Consider the following 18,180-nt stretch of genomic DNA (forward strand, 5'->3'; position numbering starts at 1 on the left):
CAGTGCTTGTACAGAATTCCCCCCCATATTAAAAATCTAAAATAAATCTGTATAATGATGGAATGAAAAATCGTACACCAAAAATCATGTAAATTGATCAAATTGCTTTATTTTTATGAAATAAGTTTGACAAATGAACAGCAAGGATATTGCAATACCATCTTGAAAACAAGGGAAATAACTTTTTTAAAAAAATACTATCTCGCAAGATTTTAGAAAGCCATTCTTAACATGGGTACATTGGAAAAACTCAAATTCGCTTAAAACTGATTTCCTTCATATAAAAAGGTTCCTTATTAATTTACACGATTTTTTGTTTACAATATTTTCATTCCATCACTGGTACGTAAATCATACAGATTTTTTAATTTTTGTTTATTTAATTGGAGGGGGGGGGTTCTAAATAAGCACAAATAATATTTTATGACGATCGAAGTTATTCCCCCTTTCTAAAGCAAAAGAAAAGAATTATAGTAAAAAAAATTTATTTCATTTTTTGTTGACGAAAAAAAGTTCTAATAAATAGATTTTTTAAATTCCTAAGAAGTTTCTCCTATATTTTTTGTTTTTGATTTTAGCGACTCCGACGTATCTTTTGCAACATCCAACAATTCTTTTTGTTTCTTCGATTCGAGCACAGAAACCTTTTCTTTTAGCGTATCCATAAGATGGGGAAAACGTTCCTCCATCTTCTTTGGAATGTGCATGTGAAAAGTTTGAAAGTGTTTAAGAATTTGTTGCGTGTCGTAAAGTTCCAAATTGTATTCTTTTGCCAGATGTGCAGAGTTGAACGTCCTCGGATCAGATTGGTACTTGGAGATCATGTCAAGGGCCTGACGAATGGTCAGTTTGCCTGGCTGGATGTGCTTCGGTTCAACAATGCCGTATTCGGGAAGCGGTTTGGTACTAATTTCTTCTGGAAGTGGACGCTCTTTCGGGTTCTGAAAAAAGAAAATGATAAAGAACATTTAAGGCAGAGTTAGTAAACATTTGTTTCTCTAAATTTGAATCCTACAAAGTAGCCAAGGCTCCCCTTTTTCATCCGTTACTATAAAATGGTGTATGGAAAGAATGTCACTCCTTTCCACATGTTATAATGCTGCGTGTTTTTAAGTAAAATGCATCATGTACCCCTCTTTTGTTTTTGGTATGACTTTTTTTTTTTTTTTTTTTTTTTTTTTTTTTTTTACATGGGTGTCACCGCTTATCAAGGCCCAGAGGCCACTCGAGGATAAGGGTTAATAGGTATACATTAGTCATTGTGATTTTAGCATAGTAAACAGTGGGAATTTTGTAACTTGGATTACTTAGGGGGACGATTCAATTAGAACTTGTTCACATTGGACTTTTTCTTTTTTTTTTTTTTTTTCATAGGTATCAACACATTATCAAGGCCAAGAGGCCACTCAAGGATAAGGGTTAAAGAGTGTACAGTAGAAATTGGACAATATAATAATCATTAGTAATGAAAATTTGTTAAATTTGATAACTTATATGGAACGGCTCATCAAGAACTTATTTACGTTAGACTTGAACCTTAACCTCCTGTGTAGTATAATATTGGCATGCAGGGGCAATGTCAGATAATTCTGATTAATTAACATTAAACAATATTAATAATCAGAAAATGTTGAAAATAAAAACTAGCGAGACCTGTGGAAATTCCACAGCGGACTCATTCATATGTAATATATTGATGTTCAGTGTAGATAGACGCCCTGATGTTATTGTAGCTTTTTTGTTAACTGCAAAAGTATTTATGGATGTCTGGCATTGCCTGGTCATAAAATATACTTAAATATATTTTAATTTATACAGATTTTGTGTATATTATTAGTCAATTTTCTATCGATTCTTACCTCCATATATAAAATAAAATGACTGCAGAAATTCTCTTTTGGACCAAACTATCGTAGATTTGCAACAACAAATGCCACATACAAATTCAATACATCTAGGCTAAAAGCCAATATCTTATAACTTTCAAATACCTTTGCAGATACATTTAATTGTGATAATAAAATACTCTATTACATCCTAGGAACAACACCATCACAATTGCAACATCATTAGAAGAAGGGGAACAGATTTTTCCTTCTAAGTATTTAGTCCTAACACCGGGAGGAAGTCTACACAGTCCACAGATTCTACGCTTACACTACCTGTAAACAGACATACCATTAACTTGTAGAATAAAAAAAAATAAATTGGTTGCTAATTCTTTTGTTCCAAACAATTCGAAAACATTACAATATGGCGTCGCTAGAACAAATATTGATTCGCGTCAATTTCAGTTGACAATTTTCAACTTAAAACAACAGCAAACCCCTCCCCTTTCCACATTTTTGAATGGCCTTGTGCCTAATTTATTTTGGAGGATTGTAAATTTTTCTAAATAGAATAAATCGTAGTAGTCATTGTTACACAACACGTCACGTATATTACATACAAGATTAAAAAAAAAAATGAACATTTAGGATTAAATCGTTTTATGCTAGAAAAGGTAGACAACTAAATAAAACTTTCCTAATATTTTGCCTTCGCAGATATTAACTTTTTGAACAAACATGGAGTGTAGTTGAGAGAAAGGTTAAGGAGTACGTTCATAACACTAAATCGATATACAAGGTGGGGCATAATTCCGGTTACAAATTTCAGAACTATTTTTTCTATTTTATTGTCATATGATAATGTAATCTGATTTCTTATTTTTCAGAAACAAAAGATAACTGTAAACAACGTTGAATTGAAGAGAAGATTCATTATAGAGCAGCACGAGAAACGCTTGCGTAAACCAGAAATCAACAGAATGTTCATGAAACAAACGATTGATCGTTAGCGCAAAACTTTGTCGATCAACGACAGACAACAATCAGGCCGTCCCCGCACCTCAAGAGCACCTAAACTCAACAAAAATGTTAGGGAAAAAATCAGGCGAAATCCAAGAAGATCCATGAGACAAATGGTAAAAGAACAAACGTCACCAAAAAGTATGCAACGAATATAGTAAAGTGACCTACAGGTGTCATCCTATAAGCTCCAACAGCTTCTTTCTGCATCTACAATTTTAACGAAACTCCTCATAAGTCAACTGTTGTTAAACTGTATCAGAGAGGGCACGCTCATTAACATCTTCACGGATGAAAATTATTCTTACTTCGACAGTCCCGCAATTATCAAAATGATAGAATCGTTGCGAGAAGTCGTGAGGCATTACCTGATAATGCAGGTAAGGTTTTTAGAACACAGAAACCAGCATCAGTGAAAGGTTGGGCAGCATTTTCTAAGAGAAAAATTTCCACTTGATTTTCTCCCTCAAGGGATCAAGATTAACAAAGAATGTCACATTGTTGAAGGTGCACTGATCCCATGGTGTAATTCTGTGATGCATAGGGCTGTGACAATAGAATATTCTTATCATTGTTTTAACTTTCAAGTATATATCCGACACAGACACTGTTAATAAACCGAGAACCACATTACTCTATATAAAAGCATGTAAGATATCAATGGATACACACTCGAGAGTCAAAACAATGAAAAGAATATGCTGTTGTTTTAGCACTAGGATGAAGTTTGGACTCTCTAATAAGGTAGTGCGACAAGATATAGTGTTCATGTAACACAGCAGTGATGTAGAGAAAACTGTTCGTCCTGAATCAGCAAAGAAGAATGGCCTCCCTCATCACCTGATCTTAAAGCTCTTGATTGTTCTTTGTGGTTAACCCTCGACAATGAAACCTGCTCTACTCCTTATCAAAATATTGAAGGTTTAAAGATAAAGTTGAACAAATGCTGGGTGAAAATACCCTTAGATATTGTCTGCTGTAGTAGATGATTTCCCCAAAAGACTTTGTAGTGTAGTGAAGGTTCAAAGGAAACATTTTGAATAAAACTTATGCAATATTGTGCCTTCAGTATTTACTAATCATTTTCTGTAATTGGGTTTTATAATAAATTATTTCGTTGCGATAAATCTGAGTTTTATTTTCAAACAGTATTCATGCCTCACCCTGTATATATAAAACATTTGAATAATACTAAGCACACTGCCATTATTATCAATTGTTCAGGATATTTTTTTTTAATAGTTTAACCATAAATCATTAAATAAAATTTGACAATGAAAAGAAACTAAACACATCTAAAGTATTTTCTTTTCTTTTCTTTTCTTTCTCCTTAGTTTTAATTCAACGGTTTAAAAACATAAAAAAGACAAAAAGGTGGTAAATAAGGAGGTAGAAAAAACTATTATGTCTTTCAAAATTAACCTTGGCAACAGGAGGGGGGGGGTGTTTGTTTAAAACATGGTAAAAAGACCATAGTATGAGAGAAAAGGCACCCATAAGTTCTAAATTATGGGTGTGTTCTTTTTGTTTGCACAGAGATGATTAGTGCAAATTTTTAAATACCGTCTCGAGAATTTTTAAATGAATTTTCGAAGTGCTCTGTGTAAGACTGAGAAAATTTCATCCATGTATCGTCCGATGCAGATCTGGCAATAAATGTTCACCGATGGCCGACTTATGAACCTGTACACGCCCGGATGTTGGCCATTTTTTTTTACGCTTACGTATCGAGGAGGGGGGGGGGGCATATTGGGAAATTCTAACCTCCAAATGCTGAATGCTATACCCCATGTAGTCAACCTTGCAATGACCGTTAAAACGATAAACCACCACATTTTTTTTTACAAGGTGGTCACCACTTATCAAGGCCCGGAAGCCACTCAGGGATAAGGGTTATTGTAAGTACAGTACATTAGTGTGGATATTTAAAGGGTCTACTTAAGGGGGCGGTTCATCAGGAATTTGTTTACGTTGGACTTGAAGACAGGTGGGAAGCAGGCAGACGGAACAGAGTTCCACAGGCGTGCAGTTCTAAGAAAGAAGGTTTTGAGTGGTAAGGATACCATCCTTTTGAAAAGAGTGGAAAGTATTTCTCGTCTGAAACACTGAACCTTGGTTGCAAACTAGCATCATGAAATAGTTTTAAAAATTTTGACATGGATCCATAGCAGCTTCACATATATCGGACATTTTCAAAGGTTCCACCCTTAAACGCCAGGATTTTATCCCTTGCATATTTTTCAATTGTGTGTAAAGGATAACAATTGACGAAAAGAATCTCAATTATGCTTTAGAGTTCCGCATCTAGTTTAGTACTTGGACAGATCAACAAAGCTCGATGCACTAAGGTTTTAATCAGATTTATTTTTCTGATTTCTATAAAAGTAAAATGTGTATGTGTGAGGACACTTCTCAACCTATATACTCAACGAATTTTTCATCTACAGACTAGAAATTTGGTATATAGAGTATTCAGACATGTGGAAAACATTTTAATCAGTTTTTATCCAGAAAAAAAATGGGCTGCTAAAAGGTAAAAATTGGTACATGGGATGTCATTGTTCTTATCTGTTTTTCGCATGACAGCTTCCTTATATTAAGAATAAGTAGGCTTAAAGGATGTGGCAAACTGGCCTAATGGTTATTGTTTTTGACTCACTATATTTAGGTTTTGATCACACTTTGAGTATTTTTTTTTTTTTTTTTTACTTACAAGAAGTGAAGTGTTTAGAAAAAACATAATACTTGTATGTATATGTCTCAATTTTTTTTTTTTTTTTTTTTTTTTTTTTAAGGAATTTAATGTTACGTTTAATACCAGGTAATGCCAGGTACATCTGCTAGCAATCCATAAAAAAATGAACAAGAATCACCTGATCCCAGCATGTAGGCAATTCATACCTCATATAAAATCTATCGAAAATTACAAAACAAAACATTTTATTTTCAATAAAAGAGACAGGTTGCATTTCAGGTGAAAACATTACATACTCACGTTTCACAGCGAAATTAGTATAAATTCCAAAATTTATGAAAAATGATCAAAAGTAGATGTGCTTGATGTGTTTTTAACAAAAAAATCAGGCACAATTATGTTCTAAAGTTTCAAAATGACGGATCCTTAATTTATCAATTTAAGTTGAGGGTTATCTCCCTTGTTTGCAATACTGGATTGACTGCACAACTCTTCCACATTAACTCTTATTACCATAAGAAAGATTTCTTGGCCTTCAGCCCAAAATCAAAGTGTAGTATCTGTTCTGATGCTACACTTCACTTTTTTGGTCTCCGTTTGTGAAGGAGAAATCTTTCACGACCGAGACAATTTTTATTTTTGTTCCTTTTCTCTACATTAAAAAAACGACCCTGGTGTCTAATTCTGCTATCGTGAGGAGGCAAGTAAATAGAAAGTCTTCCACATTAAAACGTTAAAACATCAAAACGTTAAAACATCAAAACGTTAAAACATCAAAATATTCAAGAAAACTCAATTCAATAAATTCTATTTTTACTTGTAATTTTTTTTTTTATTGGATCATTTTTCGTAATTTTTGGAATTTTTACTAATTTCGCCATGACACGTAAGTACATAATGTTTTCACCGAAAATGCGTTGGTTTAAAAGATCAATGTAAACAAACGCACACACAAAAAAAAAAAAAAAAATGATGATCCATTTCTAAGGGTTTTTTTGGTGCACGTGTAAATTTGTCTTCAAATGTTACATTGCACTTACGAGGTGCCTTCAATAAGTTTCCAGACTTTTTTTTATCCATGCATTTAAAATTGTTGTAGACTTTTGAAAATTCAGTATGTTATTGCTATACATCTTATGAGATGACTGACGAACGTTTGATTTCACGTTCAAATGAATAGCTACAGCAAACCTGCTTGGCAACAAAATCACACCCCTTCACTGTTGAGATCCCTAAATGTCAGAAAGTTTTCTACTCTTAGGTTTAACCCTCGAACAGCTAAACTTTGGAATTCCTTTCCTTCTACCTGCTTCCCTGACTGTACTGATACGCACAAGTTGAAATGAACATGTGCGTATCAGTACAGTCAGGGAAGCAGGTAGAAGGAAAGGAATTCCAAAAAAAAAGGTTTGGTCCCAAATAGTAACCCCCTATCTTCACGTGTCGATATGCCTTCTTTGAAACGTGAACGTGAACAAAAGAAACAACATGCATGCACGTGCCAACGTCGGTGTGAGTGCGCGTGTCAACATTCTGAAACATTATTAAACATCTTTCAAATTACATCATCAAAAATAAATACATATTTTTTAATAATATTAAATTTTTGTTTGGATTAATCCAAAATAATTTTCTTACCGGTGGAGGTGGTCCTGTCGAATCAATACGAACTGATTTAAGCATGTCAAGCAGAAGTTCATCTTTTTTTGTTATTTCGTCTTCATCGGACAAATCAATATCTACAAGAATAAACAAAACAAATAAATTACACATTTTGTTCAATCTTTACTATTTTTTTTTTTTTTATAAAAGCATCACCACTTATCAAGGCCCAGAGGCCACTCAAGGATAAGGGTTAAAGAGTGTACAGTAGACAATTGGACAATAAAGTAATCGTTAGTAATGGAACTTTGGTAAATGTGGGTTACTTATATGGAACGGCTCATCAAAAACTTGTTTACGTTAGACTTGAAGACAACCATATTGTAGTCAGCTGGAAAGCAGAAAAACGGAAGACAGTTCCACAGGTGTGAAGTTTGAAGAAAGAAGCTTTGTTCATGGAATCTACGTTTAAGTTTAGGCACAGATAAAGAGTGAGGGAAATTATTGATAGTGTTTTCTGCTAGACGGGTGTTTCTTGTGAAAGTTTGGCGAGGGAGGGGGGGGGACCATCGCCAAAGATGCGTTGGATAGACTATGTGCACCGCATGGACAATGGGAGAATCCTAAATGATATTCTCTACGGGGAATTCACCACTAACAAAAGGAAATTCTTTGTCCTTACCTCCGCTATGTCGATGTGTGCCAACACGACATAAAAGCATGTGATATTGACCTTACCAGCTGAGAGCCCAAAGCTAAAGTCCGCAACATCTGCAGACAAACGGTAACCAAAGGCCTGACCACTAGCGAAAGAGCCATCGCAGAACGGGCAGAGACCAAAAGACTGTTCAGGAAGGCCAGTCAACAAAACTCAACAGACCACTAATATGATGCACTAACCTACACCTGCAATGTCTGCAACTGACAATGTAGATCAAAGATAGGCTTATTCAGCCACAGAAGACAGTGTTCAATCACCTCTACAGGCACAACCCCATAGTCTTCTAGACTGATGGATGCCAACAACAATATATATATCTATAAAAGTGAACGTGTCTGTCTGTCTGTGTCTGTCTGTCTGTGTACATTTCCCTACGCAATAACTCTGTCAATTTTTAGTCTATAGACTCGAAATTTGAAATACCGGGTACTGAGATTTGGGAAAATCGATGTGACGGGTGTCAGCCAGAAATTTGGCTGTTAAGGGGTCAAATTTCAACGATTTGACGTTTAATAACTCTACCAAACTCCTCCGACAATTTTGGGTCTAGACACTTGAAATTTTAGATATAGGTTCCTTGAACCTGGATCTAACTTAATAAAGTGATTTGAGCCCGAAACTATAAATTTTAAGGGGTCATAATAGGGGTCAAAGTTTTAAAAAATTAACCATTTTTTTTGTTTTTTCGCTTTTTTTGCACAGCATACACCTCCAAACACCCGAGCAACGCCGGGCACCCCTGCTAGTACAATATAAAATGAAAAATCACTAATCAAAATCAATGTTTGTTATGTCAGCTTAAATGCTATATAGGCCCAACTTTTAATATCTCATAAAATCATTTTATGTTAAGAATCTTATATGATACTATTTCACCAGACATTGTTTATCTCTTGCTGAAATTCAAATTAAACTCCAATTAAATGTCTCGTTTTACTGCTAATTGGCCAGGAAGTGGATACTCATTTCACGCGATATTTATATAGGAAACTGATCCCCACTTTAAAAGGCAAAGATCATGTAGTGATACATGTATTGATGACGTCATTTAGAAAGGAAGATAGTTTTTTAATATACACAGAGTTTAGAGTTGAGAGCCAGAGTTGGTGAGACACAGTCGAGCTGAACAGATGAGGGGGTCACCAAGCAACCCGGTAAAGCTGCTCAGCATATGATATAGTCAAAAATATAGAATAAGACAAGTGTGCAACTTTCCAAGTGGGAAAACATTCTGTGAATAAAAGTTGCTAAAAAAAACAAAAAAAAAAAAAAAAAACTCAAGATTTGTGGTTGTTTTCTTGGGATGAATATTCATTTGCAGCTTCCAAGTCAAAACAATACTGGAAATAGAATATACATACAAATTAAAACAAACAAGTTAGAAATTTTAGTTGACAAAAATTAGAAATACGTATTTGCTTGCATGAATTAATTACATAACTACAAAGGGAGATAGTGTTTTATATATACATATAGAGTTTAGTAACTTGAGAGAAAGAGTTGAATTGAGACAGTCAAGTTGAACACGTGGGAGTCAGTCAGCGGCTGGGGGCTGTGGCTTTGTACATTGAAAAAGTTGTCCAATGTAGGATATAGTCAGAAATGTAGAATATGTTGACAAGCGTGCAACTTTTCAACTGAGGAAACCAGAAGGTAATAAAAGTTGCTGAAAATATAACCTGACACGGCTGGTCGTTTCCTTGGATGAATATTCATTGCATCTTTTGCAGATCCGTCAAAGAAGATCAAAAAACGGACAAGGTATGTTTTTACTTTTGGCTAGATGTAAAACCTCACAGGACTGTGTTTCGCCCCTTTGTTTTGCCCGTGTTTGTTATATCCTGCTAAACATATGTTGTACGCGCATTAACTCGAGAACAAGAGAGAAACTTGAAGATCACAAACAATAAAGACTCACGCATACATGAACACTTATATACACCCACAACGAACTGTAGATAAAATGCACTGACAATTACTAGGGGATCACGAAATAGAGAAACATTATGGATTAGATGATCATAGGTTCAGCTGCTTTATTTTATGGCATATCAACCTTTTCAAGTTATTTAATGCCAAATCCAGTAATTTTGGAAACAAAATTTTATGTTTCGAGTTGTTTAAATCTTCAAATATTTATTCATGGTGTTTGGTTTGATTGTTTTGTAAAGAGGAAAGTGAAAAAGAAAAAAGGGGGAATAAGCTGGGTTTTTGTTTTTGCAAAACAAGGTTTTCAAAAGGCAAAACGATAATAGCAATGTTGGGTGCATTTTATCTCAGGAAGCCAATATCTTCAGACAGCCTGATCTGGTAGCACCGGGATGATCAATAGAGACTGTCATAATTATATACACTCGTAAATACACACACACACCTTGGCTAAATAACATGTATTATATCTTCACGTTGTTGACAGCATCTGTTCACAAAAGAGCCACTGGATATAACGTTAACGCATAACAGAATCAAATGTTAGCCTCAAAAGGGGGACCCTTTGATCTCTTCAAACTACATTGTTTAAAAAAAGTGCAGATGAGAAGTTTTGTTTTCACAAACAATGAATTGAAATTAAAAGTGTGTGAGTTAGTGGGGGGGGGGGGTATTCATAGACTGTCAACAGCAGAAGATGAATTTGTGACTGGAACTTCTCATCCTAATTGGGTATAAGATTGCTGTCATTCATTCAAAGTATAAAAAATAGCAGCCTTTAAAAGGACAGCATCTACTCTAAAAAGAGCTTTTGGATATAACTTCAATGCATAGCAGAATCAAGTGTTTGCCCAAAAACGGGGTCCACCCCATCCCCACCCTTTATTTCTTCAAACTATCTGAAATAAAAATATTAAAAAAAAAAGAAAAGTTCAGATGAGAAGTTTTGTCTTCACAGACAATAAATTGAAATTAAAGTGTGTGGGGTGGTATTCATAGACTGTCAATGGAAGATAAATCTTTAACTGAAACTTCTCTGAAGACCAAGCTGCTATGATATATAAGTAGCGACCCTTAAAGGGAAAGCATCTGTTTTCAAAAGAACTCTCCAATACAAACATATATATATGTAACAGAAGTGTTAACCTCAAAACAGAGCAGTTGATCTGTTCAAACTGAAGTAAAATACTTAAAAAAAAGATCCTTTATGATATCATCTATTAAAATAGATCATGGATGACCCATAACCTGAAAATTCCTGTTCCATAATAGTTGAATATGAAACAAGATCTTCATTTATTAAAGGGATATTTTATTAAGCAAGAAATTTTTCTTTTAAATATGAACAATCAGCACATTTTTTTTTTTTCTGAAGAGAATAAACTGTTTTATTCATTAAATATTTTGGCACTTGTGCAGTTTAGATTACCACTGATAATTATTTGCAGTTTTAGAAGTGTGACAGAAAGGGGAGATAATCCAAAATTTTAATAGTTTTCAACAAAACTTTATACATTAAATTAAGAAACTAACACAATTAAAAACATAATTTACCAGAACATTTATTGTACTAAATTTACTTTTTTTATTAATTAATTTAATATGCAAGATGCCTTCAATAAATTTCCAGACTTTTTTTCATATAGGCACTTCTATCGATAGTACATACATGAAACTCTAGTCCCCTTTGAAGTAATCTCCTCCGGCTGCAATGAACATGTTGTATTATTCCAACAACTTCTGGAAGACCCCATGGAAATCCTCTTGTGTGAGCATGTCAACGACCCTAACGACAGCCTCTATGGTTTTCCTTGAACTTAAGGAATAACCAAAAGTTATAGGGAGTATTTAGGAAGGGTGAGGCACTGTCGATGCCCATCTTGGTCAAATAATCTGTAACAAAGATGGAGTTGTGGACTGATGCATCTGTGCAAATCTGCCACATCTTCAGTTCCCTGCAAATAATTGTATGTACGATTCCCACACATCAAACTGCACTTATTTTCTCTATAGACACACGACGGTCATTATCCATGAAATTCTTTATTTACCAATCAACTCTGGTGTTCTGACTTCCTTGCTCTTCCCAAACCTCTTATCTTTCACAGACTCCCAGCCTTCCTTGAATCTCTTATGCCATTCAAAAACTGATGCTTGATTCATGCAAGATGATCCAAAAGCAGTCTGGAGTATTCTATACATTTCTGCTGTATTTTTTCCAAGTTTAAAACAGAATTTTATTGCATATCCTTCTTTTAAGGAGTCCTCATGTCCAGATTACATTTTTAAAATTCACCAGGACGTCAAACAGAGCAGGTGGGTTAACAGATCGTCCCCCCGCCCTTGGGAAGGAGCTGACGTGTCTCAAAATAGAAACTAAGAGAAATCCACAAGCGAAGTTATTCATTTTCTATTTCTTCTGTGAACGACAACTGGTGGGAAGCGAAATAAAAATCATCGTCTTGGATCGTTTGAAACGTTTGTCCCACAGGTCCCAGCTCCATCCAAAAACAGATGAAATTCCCAGGTCAATCAAAATGGACGAAATCCTTCAGAGAGTCGGCAGAAGGAAGGTATGTCAAAATATGTCTGACACACATACGCATCAAAACACTTGAACTGATCACAAGCCGTAAATAGACTGCAAGACAGAACATATGGTTCAGATAGTGAAGAACCCCACATGCATTTAGTTTGGCCACGTATGCACTCTGTACACACATCGCATTTTATATACACCCGTCAAAGTCACATAGATCCCCCACAATGTAACATATGCTGATTTGGTATCACATAACATAAGTCTGTTTGATACCAACACAAAGACACTCGAAGATGGGTCTAGGAGATAATGCACACTAGCAGATCCACCCAGTATTGGTTGGGGATTAAATATACGGGCCGTTACAAAGGTAATGCCTCCTATTTTTTATTCTCCCGAATGGATCAGAGAGGATAGCAAATTGCATTACTATGATGACTGAACTTATGCATTCATGAAATGAAGTTTCATCTCTCTGTTGCAGATATTGACGATGTGCGACTCTAAGAAAGCAAACCTTGTCATGGACGTGCATCAGAAGCAGAGATGCATCATTGAATTCATAGCAAAAGCGCATTGAGAAAAATAGCTTTCCTTTGGTTTACAAGCACAAATGAACCGTAATACTTGACTCTTGTTATAAACTTTAAATTCTAGCCAAAAATTACATTTGAATTAGGAGTTTAAAGACTTCAAAATCATTGGTGATTGAGCAGTATAAGTTGACAAGAAAGAAAAAGGTGAAAAAGACAAAAAGAAAATAACAGTTACCAAAGGCAAGAAAATTTTACTTTTCTACTTAACTGCATAATTTTCATGTGTGTTCGTTGATTTGATTTGTCGAACTCAGAAATCTGGACAGAATTTCAAACAGTTTGGTTTTACAATATATCAACCTTTTTCGGGTTATTTAATGCCGAATCCAGTTATTTTGTAAATAATATTCATGTTGCATCCAGTTATTTTGGAAATAATATTCATGTTGCATCCAGTTATTTTGTAGAAGGTTTTTATTCTTCAAGCTTTTTGTATCTTCAATCGTTAGTTTGGAGTGTTTGGTTTGGTTGTTTTATAGTGGATTTTATCATTTTTGTTTATTGCCCTGCAGAACATGAGTTTTGTAATGGGAGAGGGAAAAAGGTTGCAGTATTAATGTTTGGTATGTTTTAACTTAGGAAACCAGTAAGGAAGTGGGGAGAGATAGAAAGAGAAAAGGGTAAATGGGAAGAAGGAAGAAGAGATAAAGATGGGTTATTGTTTTTGGTTTTGCAGAACATAATTAAGTTTTGCAAAAGTAGAAAGCAAAAATCCTCAATGTTAGGTGCATTTCGTCTCAGGAAGCCATTATCTTCAGACAGCCTGATCTGGTAGCACCAGAATTTCAAACGGAATCCCTTCTTTAATCCATAGGGATAGTATATTCTCGTTCCATCAACCATAAGAAGTCTCAAGTAATTCACAATTGTGTTCTTTTTGTAGGAATTTTTGACACCTCTAACACGAAACTGCGAATACAATATAAAAATCTCGGAATTTCTCTGTTAAAAGTGGGTTATTTATTTTCTTTATGGATTATACTTCCAAAATAAACTATTACAGTTGTTTTAAAAGTAATAGAAATATTTTTTTTTTTTTTTTTTTAAAACAGTAATGAATTTTCCGAACTCAATATTTTTCAATTTTTAAACTTTAAAAATCTATCAAAATTTTTTATCGATTCTATTTTTACGATATTTTCAGGGTCAATGTGAAATTTTATGTTCTTTCCAATAAATCGAATATAATATTTTAGACAAACGTTTTTTTTTTTTTTAAATTCACGAACCCCCCCCCCCATCCCAATTTTTAAGTGTCTATTAAAAAGTAAATACTTAATTTAGTCACCCGAAAGTAAATAATTAATTTACTCACAAATTGAAGAGAAAAGGTCAATACATAATATATTCAAATTTAAAAAAAAAAAAAACATAGTGTTCTTTTAGAATTTTACCTGTAAAGTTTGAAGTTTAAAACCTTTTTTTTAAATCACGTTATTTGTTTTTTCTTTTTTTTTTTTAATGGAACCTTGGTCCTTGCTCCTTTAATTGAAAAAAAAATTAGGGCTTGCATTACATTTTTTGAGGAGTTATAAGCTTGGAAAGACAGGGGGTCGAATAATTCACGCCTCCCATTTTGTAAATGTCTAATAATAATTAATTTAGACCCCGATAAGTACATAATTATTTACTCACAAATTGAAGAGAAAAGGTCAATACATAATATATTCAAATTTAAAACAAAAAAACATAGTGTTCTTTTAGAATTTTACCTGTAAAGTCTGAAGTTTAAAACCTTTTTAAAAAAAAACACGTTTTTTTTTTTTTTTTTTTTTTTTTTAATGAAATCTTGGTCCTTGCTCCTTTAATTGAAAAAAAATAATTAGGGCTTGAATTGCATTTTTCGAGGAGTTATAAGCTTGGAAAGATGGGGTGGAATTATTCGCTATTTTCACGAAATTTCTGACACTGCTACGTCTGCACTGAGGATTGAAAATTGTTTTTTATTATAAATATACTTTTGTATTTATTTTAATCTGGTAAAATTTTTTATTATAAATATATTTTTCTATTTATTTTAATCTGGTAAAATTTTTTATTATAAATATATTTTTCTATTTATTTTAATCTGGTAAAATTTTTTATTATAAATATATTTTTCTATTTATTTTAATCTGGTAAAATTTTTTATTATAAATATATTTTTCTATTTATTTTAATCTGGTAAAAAATTTTTATTATAAATATATTTTTCTGTTTTTTTTATTTTAATCCAAAACAATATTACGTACTCAATTGCCACGTCGAAAATAGTAATATATCCAAAACTTACGAAAATTCATCGAGTAGAACAACTAATATGTTTTTAGTGAGAAAAAAAGTCTATCGTTAGATAACAAGGGTATTACTGTACACAGATTCGAAAAAGTTGTCAAAAAAACAAATATATAACAAATGTTATCAAAGGCAAGATAAGTTACTTTTCTTCCAAATTGGATATCTTTTTTGTGTTTTTATTCAATGTAACATGTTTATTCAGCTCGAAAAACATGCAGTGTTTACCGATGTATTGGAAAATTCAAAATGGCGCCCGACTCTCTTTAACACAGTAAGTTTGGGGAAAGGTGTTATAATTAATAAACTAGACAAAATACTATTAAAAATCCACCGAATATATGTTAACCTATGTCACGGTAACATATATTGAGCGGATTTCTAACAGTATTTTGTCTAGTTTATTATTTATAAAAACTTTTCCCAAACTTACCGTGTTAAAGAGAGAGTCGGGCGCCATTTTGAATTTTCCATTACATCGGTAAACACTGCGTGTTTTTCAAGCTGAATAAACATGTTACATTGACTAAAAACACGAAAAATATATCCAGTTAGGTAGAAAAGTAGCTTATCTTGCCTTTCATAACATTTATTTGTTATATATTTGTTTTTTTGACAACTTTTTCGAATCTATGTGTACAGTAATAATACAAACCCGATAACAAATATTACAGCCATGAAACAAGTGATCTAAAATATTCTTTTAAGAGTTATGTCCCCTGCGTGTAGCCTCATACTGCCTACTTTATAATATCTAAGAAAAAAATGCAATTTTACCCTATTTTCCGTAAAAATTACTTGTAACTATAAACAACTTTCTACGCCATGATTTTTCGTAATTTTTGGACATATTATTTTCGCTTTGACAATTACGTAATACTGTTTTTGCTTAAATCGACGATATATTTTTTTTAGATTAGGCCCACCTCATGATATGTTTTTTTATTCAATTGTAAGGTTAAAGTAAAGAATAGGTAGAAAACACCCTCCCCATGTTAAGAATGGCTTTTTAAATAATAACATTATTTCAGCACGGATCATTCTCTGCAGGAGTACCAAACAATTTGATCTGTTGACTGTATTTTAACAAGGACCAATTATTCTAATGACGTAAATTAGTATGAAAAAAAAAAAGATGTTTTTATTTTTTATGTTTAATAAGAAAACAAATCATCGCAGTCAGCGGTGGAAAATTCGAAAGTGATTTTGAAATCTTTAAACTGCCTCGAATTAAAGTGTATAACAGACACGAGTCAAGTATTATGGTTCATTTGTGCTTCTAAACGAAAGAGAAACAGTATTTTTCGACCGCGCCCCTATTATACAACATTTTGGGGGAGTAAAACGTTATTTTTTTTCGCTCACCTTGGAGTCGTCGTCCTTGACTTGTTTTGTGGCGAGGTGCAACCTTAGGTTTTTCCGAATGTCTTTCAAGTTCTCGATGAACTCGGGATTCGATATTAAAGTTCTTGAATGGTTTCGTCAATACAGACCTGGCGCCGCCCATTGTTCTTCATTTAAAAATCCAAAAAAGGTGACACCTGTTAACATTTAATATCGAAAAAAAGAAATATCAAAAAACATTATTCTCCTCCAAGCGCGTGGTCGCTCGACGAAATTTCTTACTTCCGCCGGTCCACAACGGTGTACAGGAAAAACTTGTCCCTGCCATTAAAAAGTTTAGGGAAGGGAACGATGTGTTCACGTCGGATTTGGGGGTGTTACTTTAGGGTGTTTTTGTAAGGAAATAAGTATTTTCAGTGAAAAAGATTTACATCAATCAAATGTGAAAAAAACAAAAAAATCATGAGTTAAGAAGGCATATATTCACTAAAGGGATAATTTATATATGTTTAAAATGAAAAGTTTACAGTAATAGAAAAACAGAATGTTCATGAATATTAAAAACAGGGGGGGGGTCATCAGCTGAGATATTCGAAGAAGTCTGTATCGATTATTTAAGATCTGTGAGTTTCTGGGGTCAAGAAAATCGTATTCAAAGCTTCTCTGTTCAATTAAATAAATCATAATTCATTGAATGTTGTTTTTATGTTAGTAAGATATTCCAGTGATAAGGTTTGGGAATATTTCAATGAATATGGTTTAACAGATTGACAGACGATAACGTCGATGACTTGACTGTGTGTCTGTGTATTCATTAATGTTTTTGTGCGGAAAGTGTTGAGTGGAGAGAGATGTTGCAGACAGGTGCCCACAGTAGAGCACCCAGTGACACTGAACTGCGGATTCAGATAAACTGGGTTCCACTGGTTTATTTGAAAAGATTTAGGTAGCTCCCAGAAAGACCATTTCAAGCAAATTCAGAAATATATATTATTTAATTGGAATTCATTTTTGAGATGAGTATTATTTATTAATTTATTTTTATTGCGGACTATTATCATCCTCATCTTTTTTAATTGCTGCTTCACGACATTTTGGCCAACTATTACTCTGCCCTTCGTCAGGCGTTAACCGCAACGGGATAAAAACTCCAAATCGCCTATATATACCATTCGGTACAGACTCGACCATGGAAGATCAGATAATAAATTAACGTGGATTTATATGACCAAAAAATCTAACCTTGATCGCATTTCGAGGCCTGTGGTGCAGTGGATAGAGACGTTGAATCTCTACGGTTCCAGGTGAGAATTGTCTGAAGATAGTGGTTTCAATCCTACCCAAAGCTGGTCAGAGGCTTACTTGGCCAAAATGTGGTGAGACGACAGCAACTATGGAAGGCAGTAACTGTTGAGGATGTGGTTAGGAGATTTGGAGTTCCTATCCCGTCACAGTAATAGTTGGCCGAAACGTGAAACAACAACTAAAAAAGATGAGGATAATAGTCCACAATAAAAATAAATTTAGAAAGTTTTCTGACTGGTCCAAAATATAACTATTTGTTTTGTTTTTTTTTCAGATAGTGTATGTGCAGATGATGTGTGTACAAATGTGTTTTTGCATTTTTA

General features: G+C 33.7%; 1 protein-coding gene across 1 annotated transcript; it reads right to left on the reverse strand.

The window, feature by feature from the left end:
- Positions 1-468: 468 nt before the first annotated feature.
- Positions 469-17,620, reverse strand: LOC145291148 (NADH dehydrogenase [ubiquinone] 1 alpha subcomplex assembly factor 4-like). Its single transcript, XM_080136670.1, has 3 exons — positions 16,574-17,620; positions 7,183-7,283; positions 469-941 (listed from the first exon to the last, which is right to left on the reverse strand). Exons 1-3 carry the CDS (start codon positions 16,713-16,715, stop codon positions 540-542), a joined length of 645 nt encoding a protein of 214 aa, XP_079992796.1. The 5' UTR covers positions 16,716-17,620; the 3' UTR covers positions 469-539.
- Between the last annotated feature and the right edge of the window lie 560 nt (positions 17,621-18,180).

The sequence above is a fragment of the Euprymna scolopes genome, chromosome 12 (assembly GCF_053919585.1).
Source record: "Euprymna scolopes isolate OS-2025 chromosome 12, ASM5391958v1, whole genome shotgun sequence".
In the NCBI taxonomy this organism is placed as follows: domain Eukaryota; kingdom Metazoa; phylum Mollusca; class Cephalopoda; order Sepiida; family Sepiolidae; genus Euprymna; species Euprymna scolopes.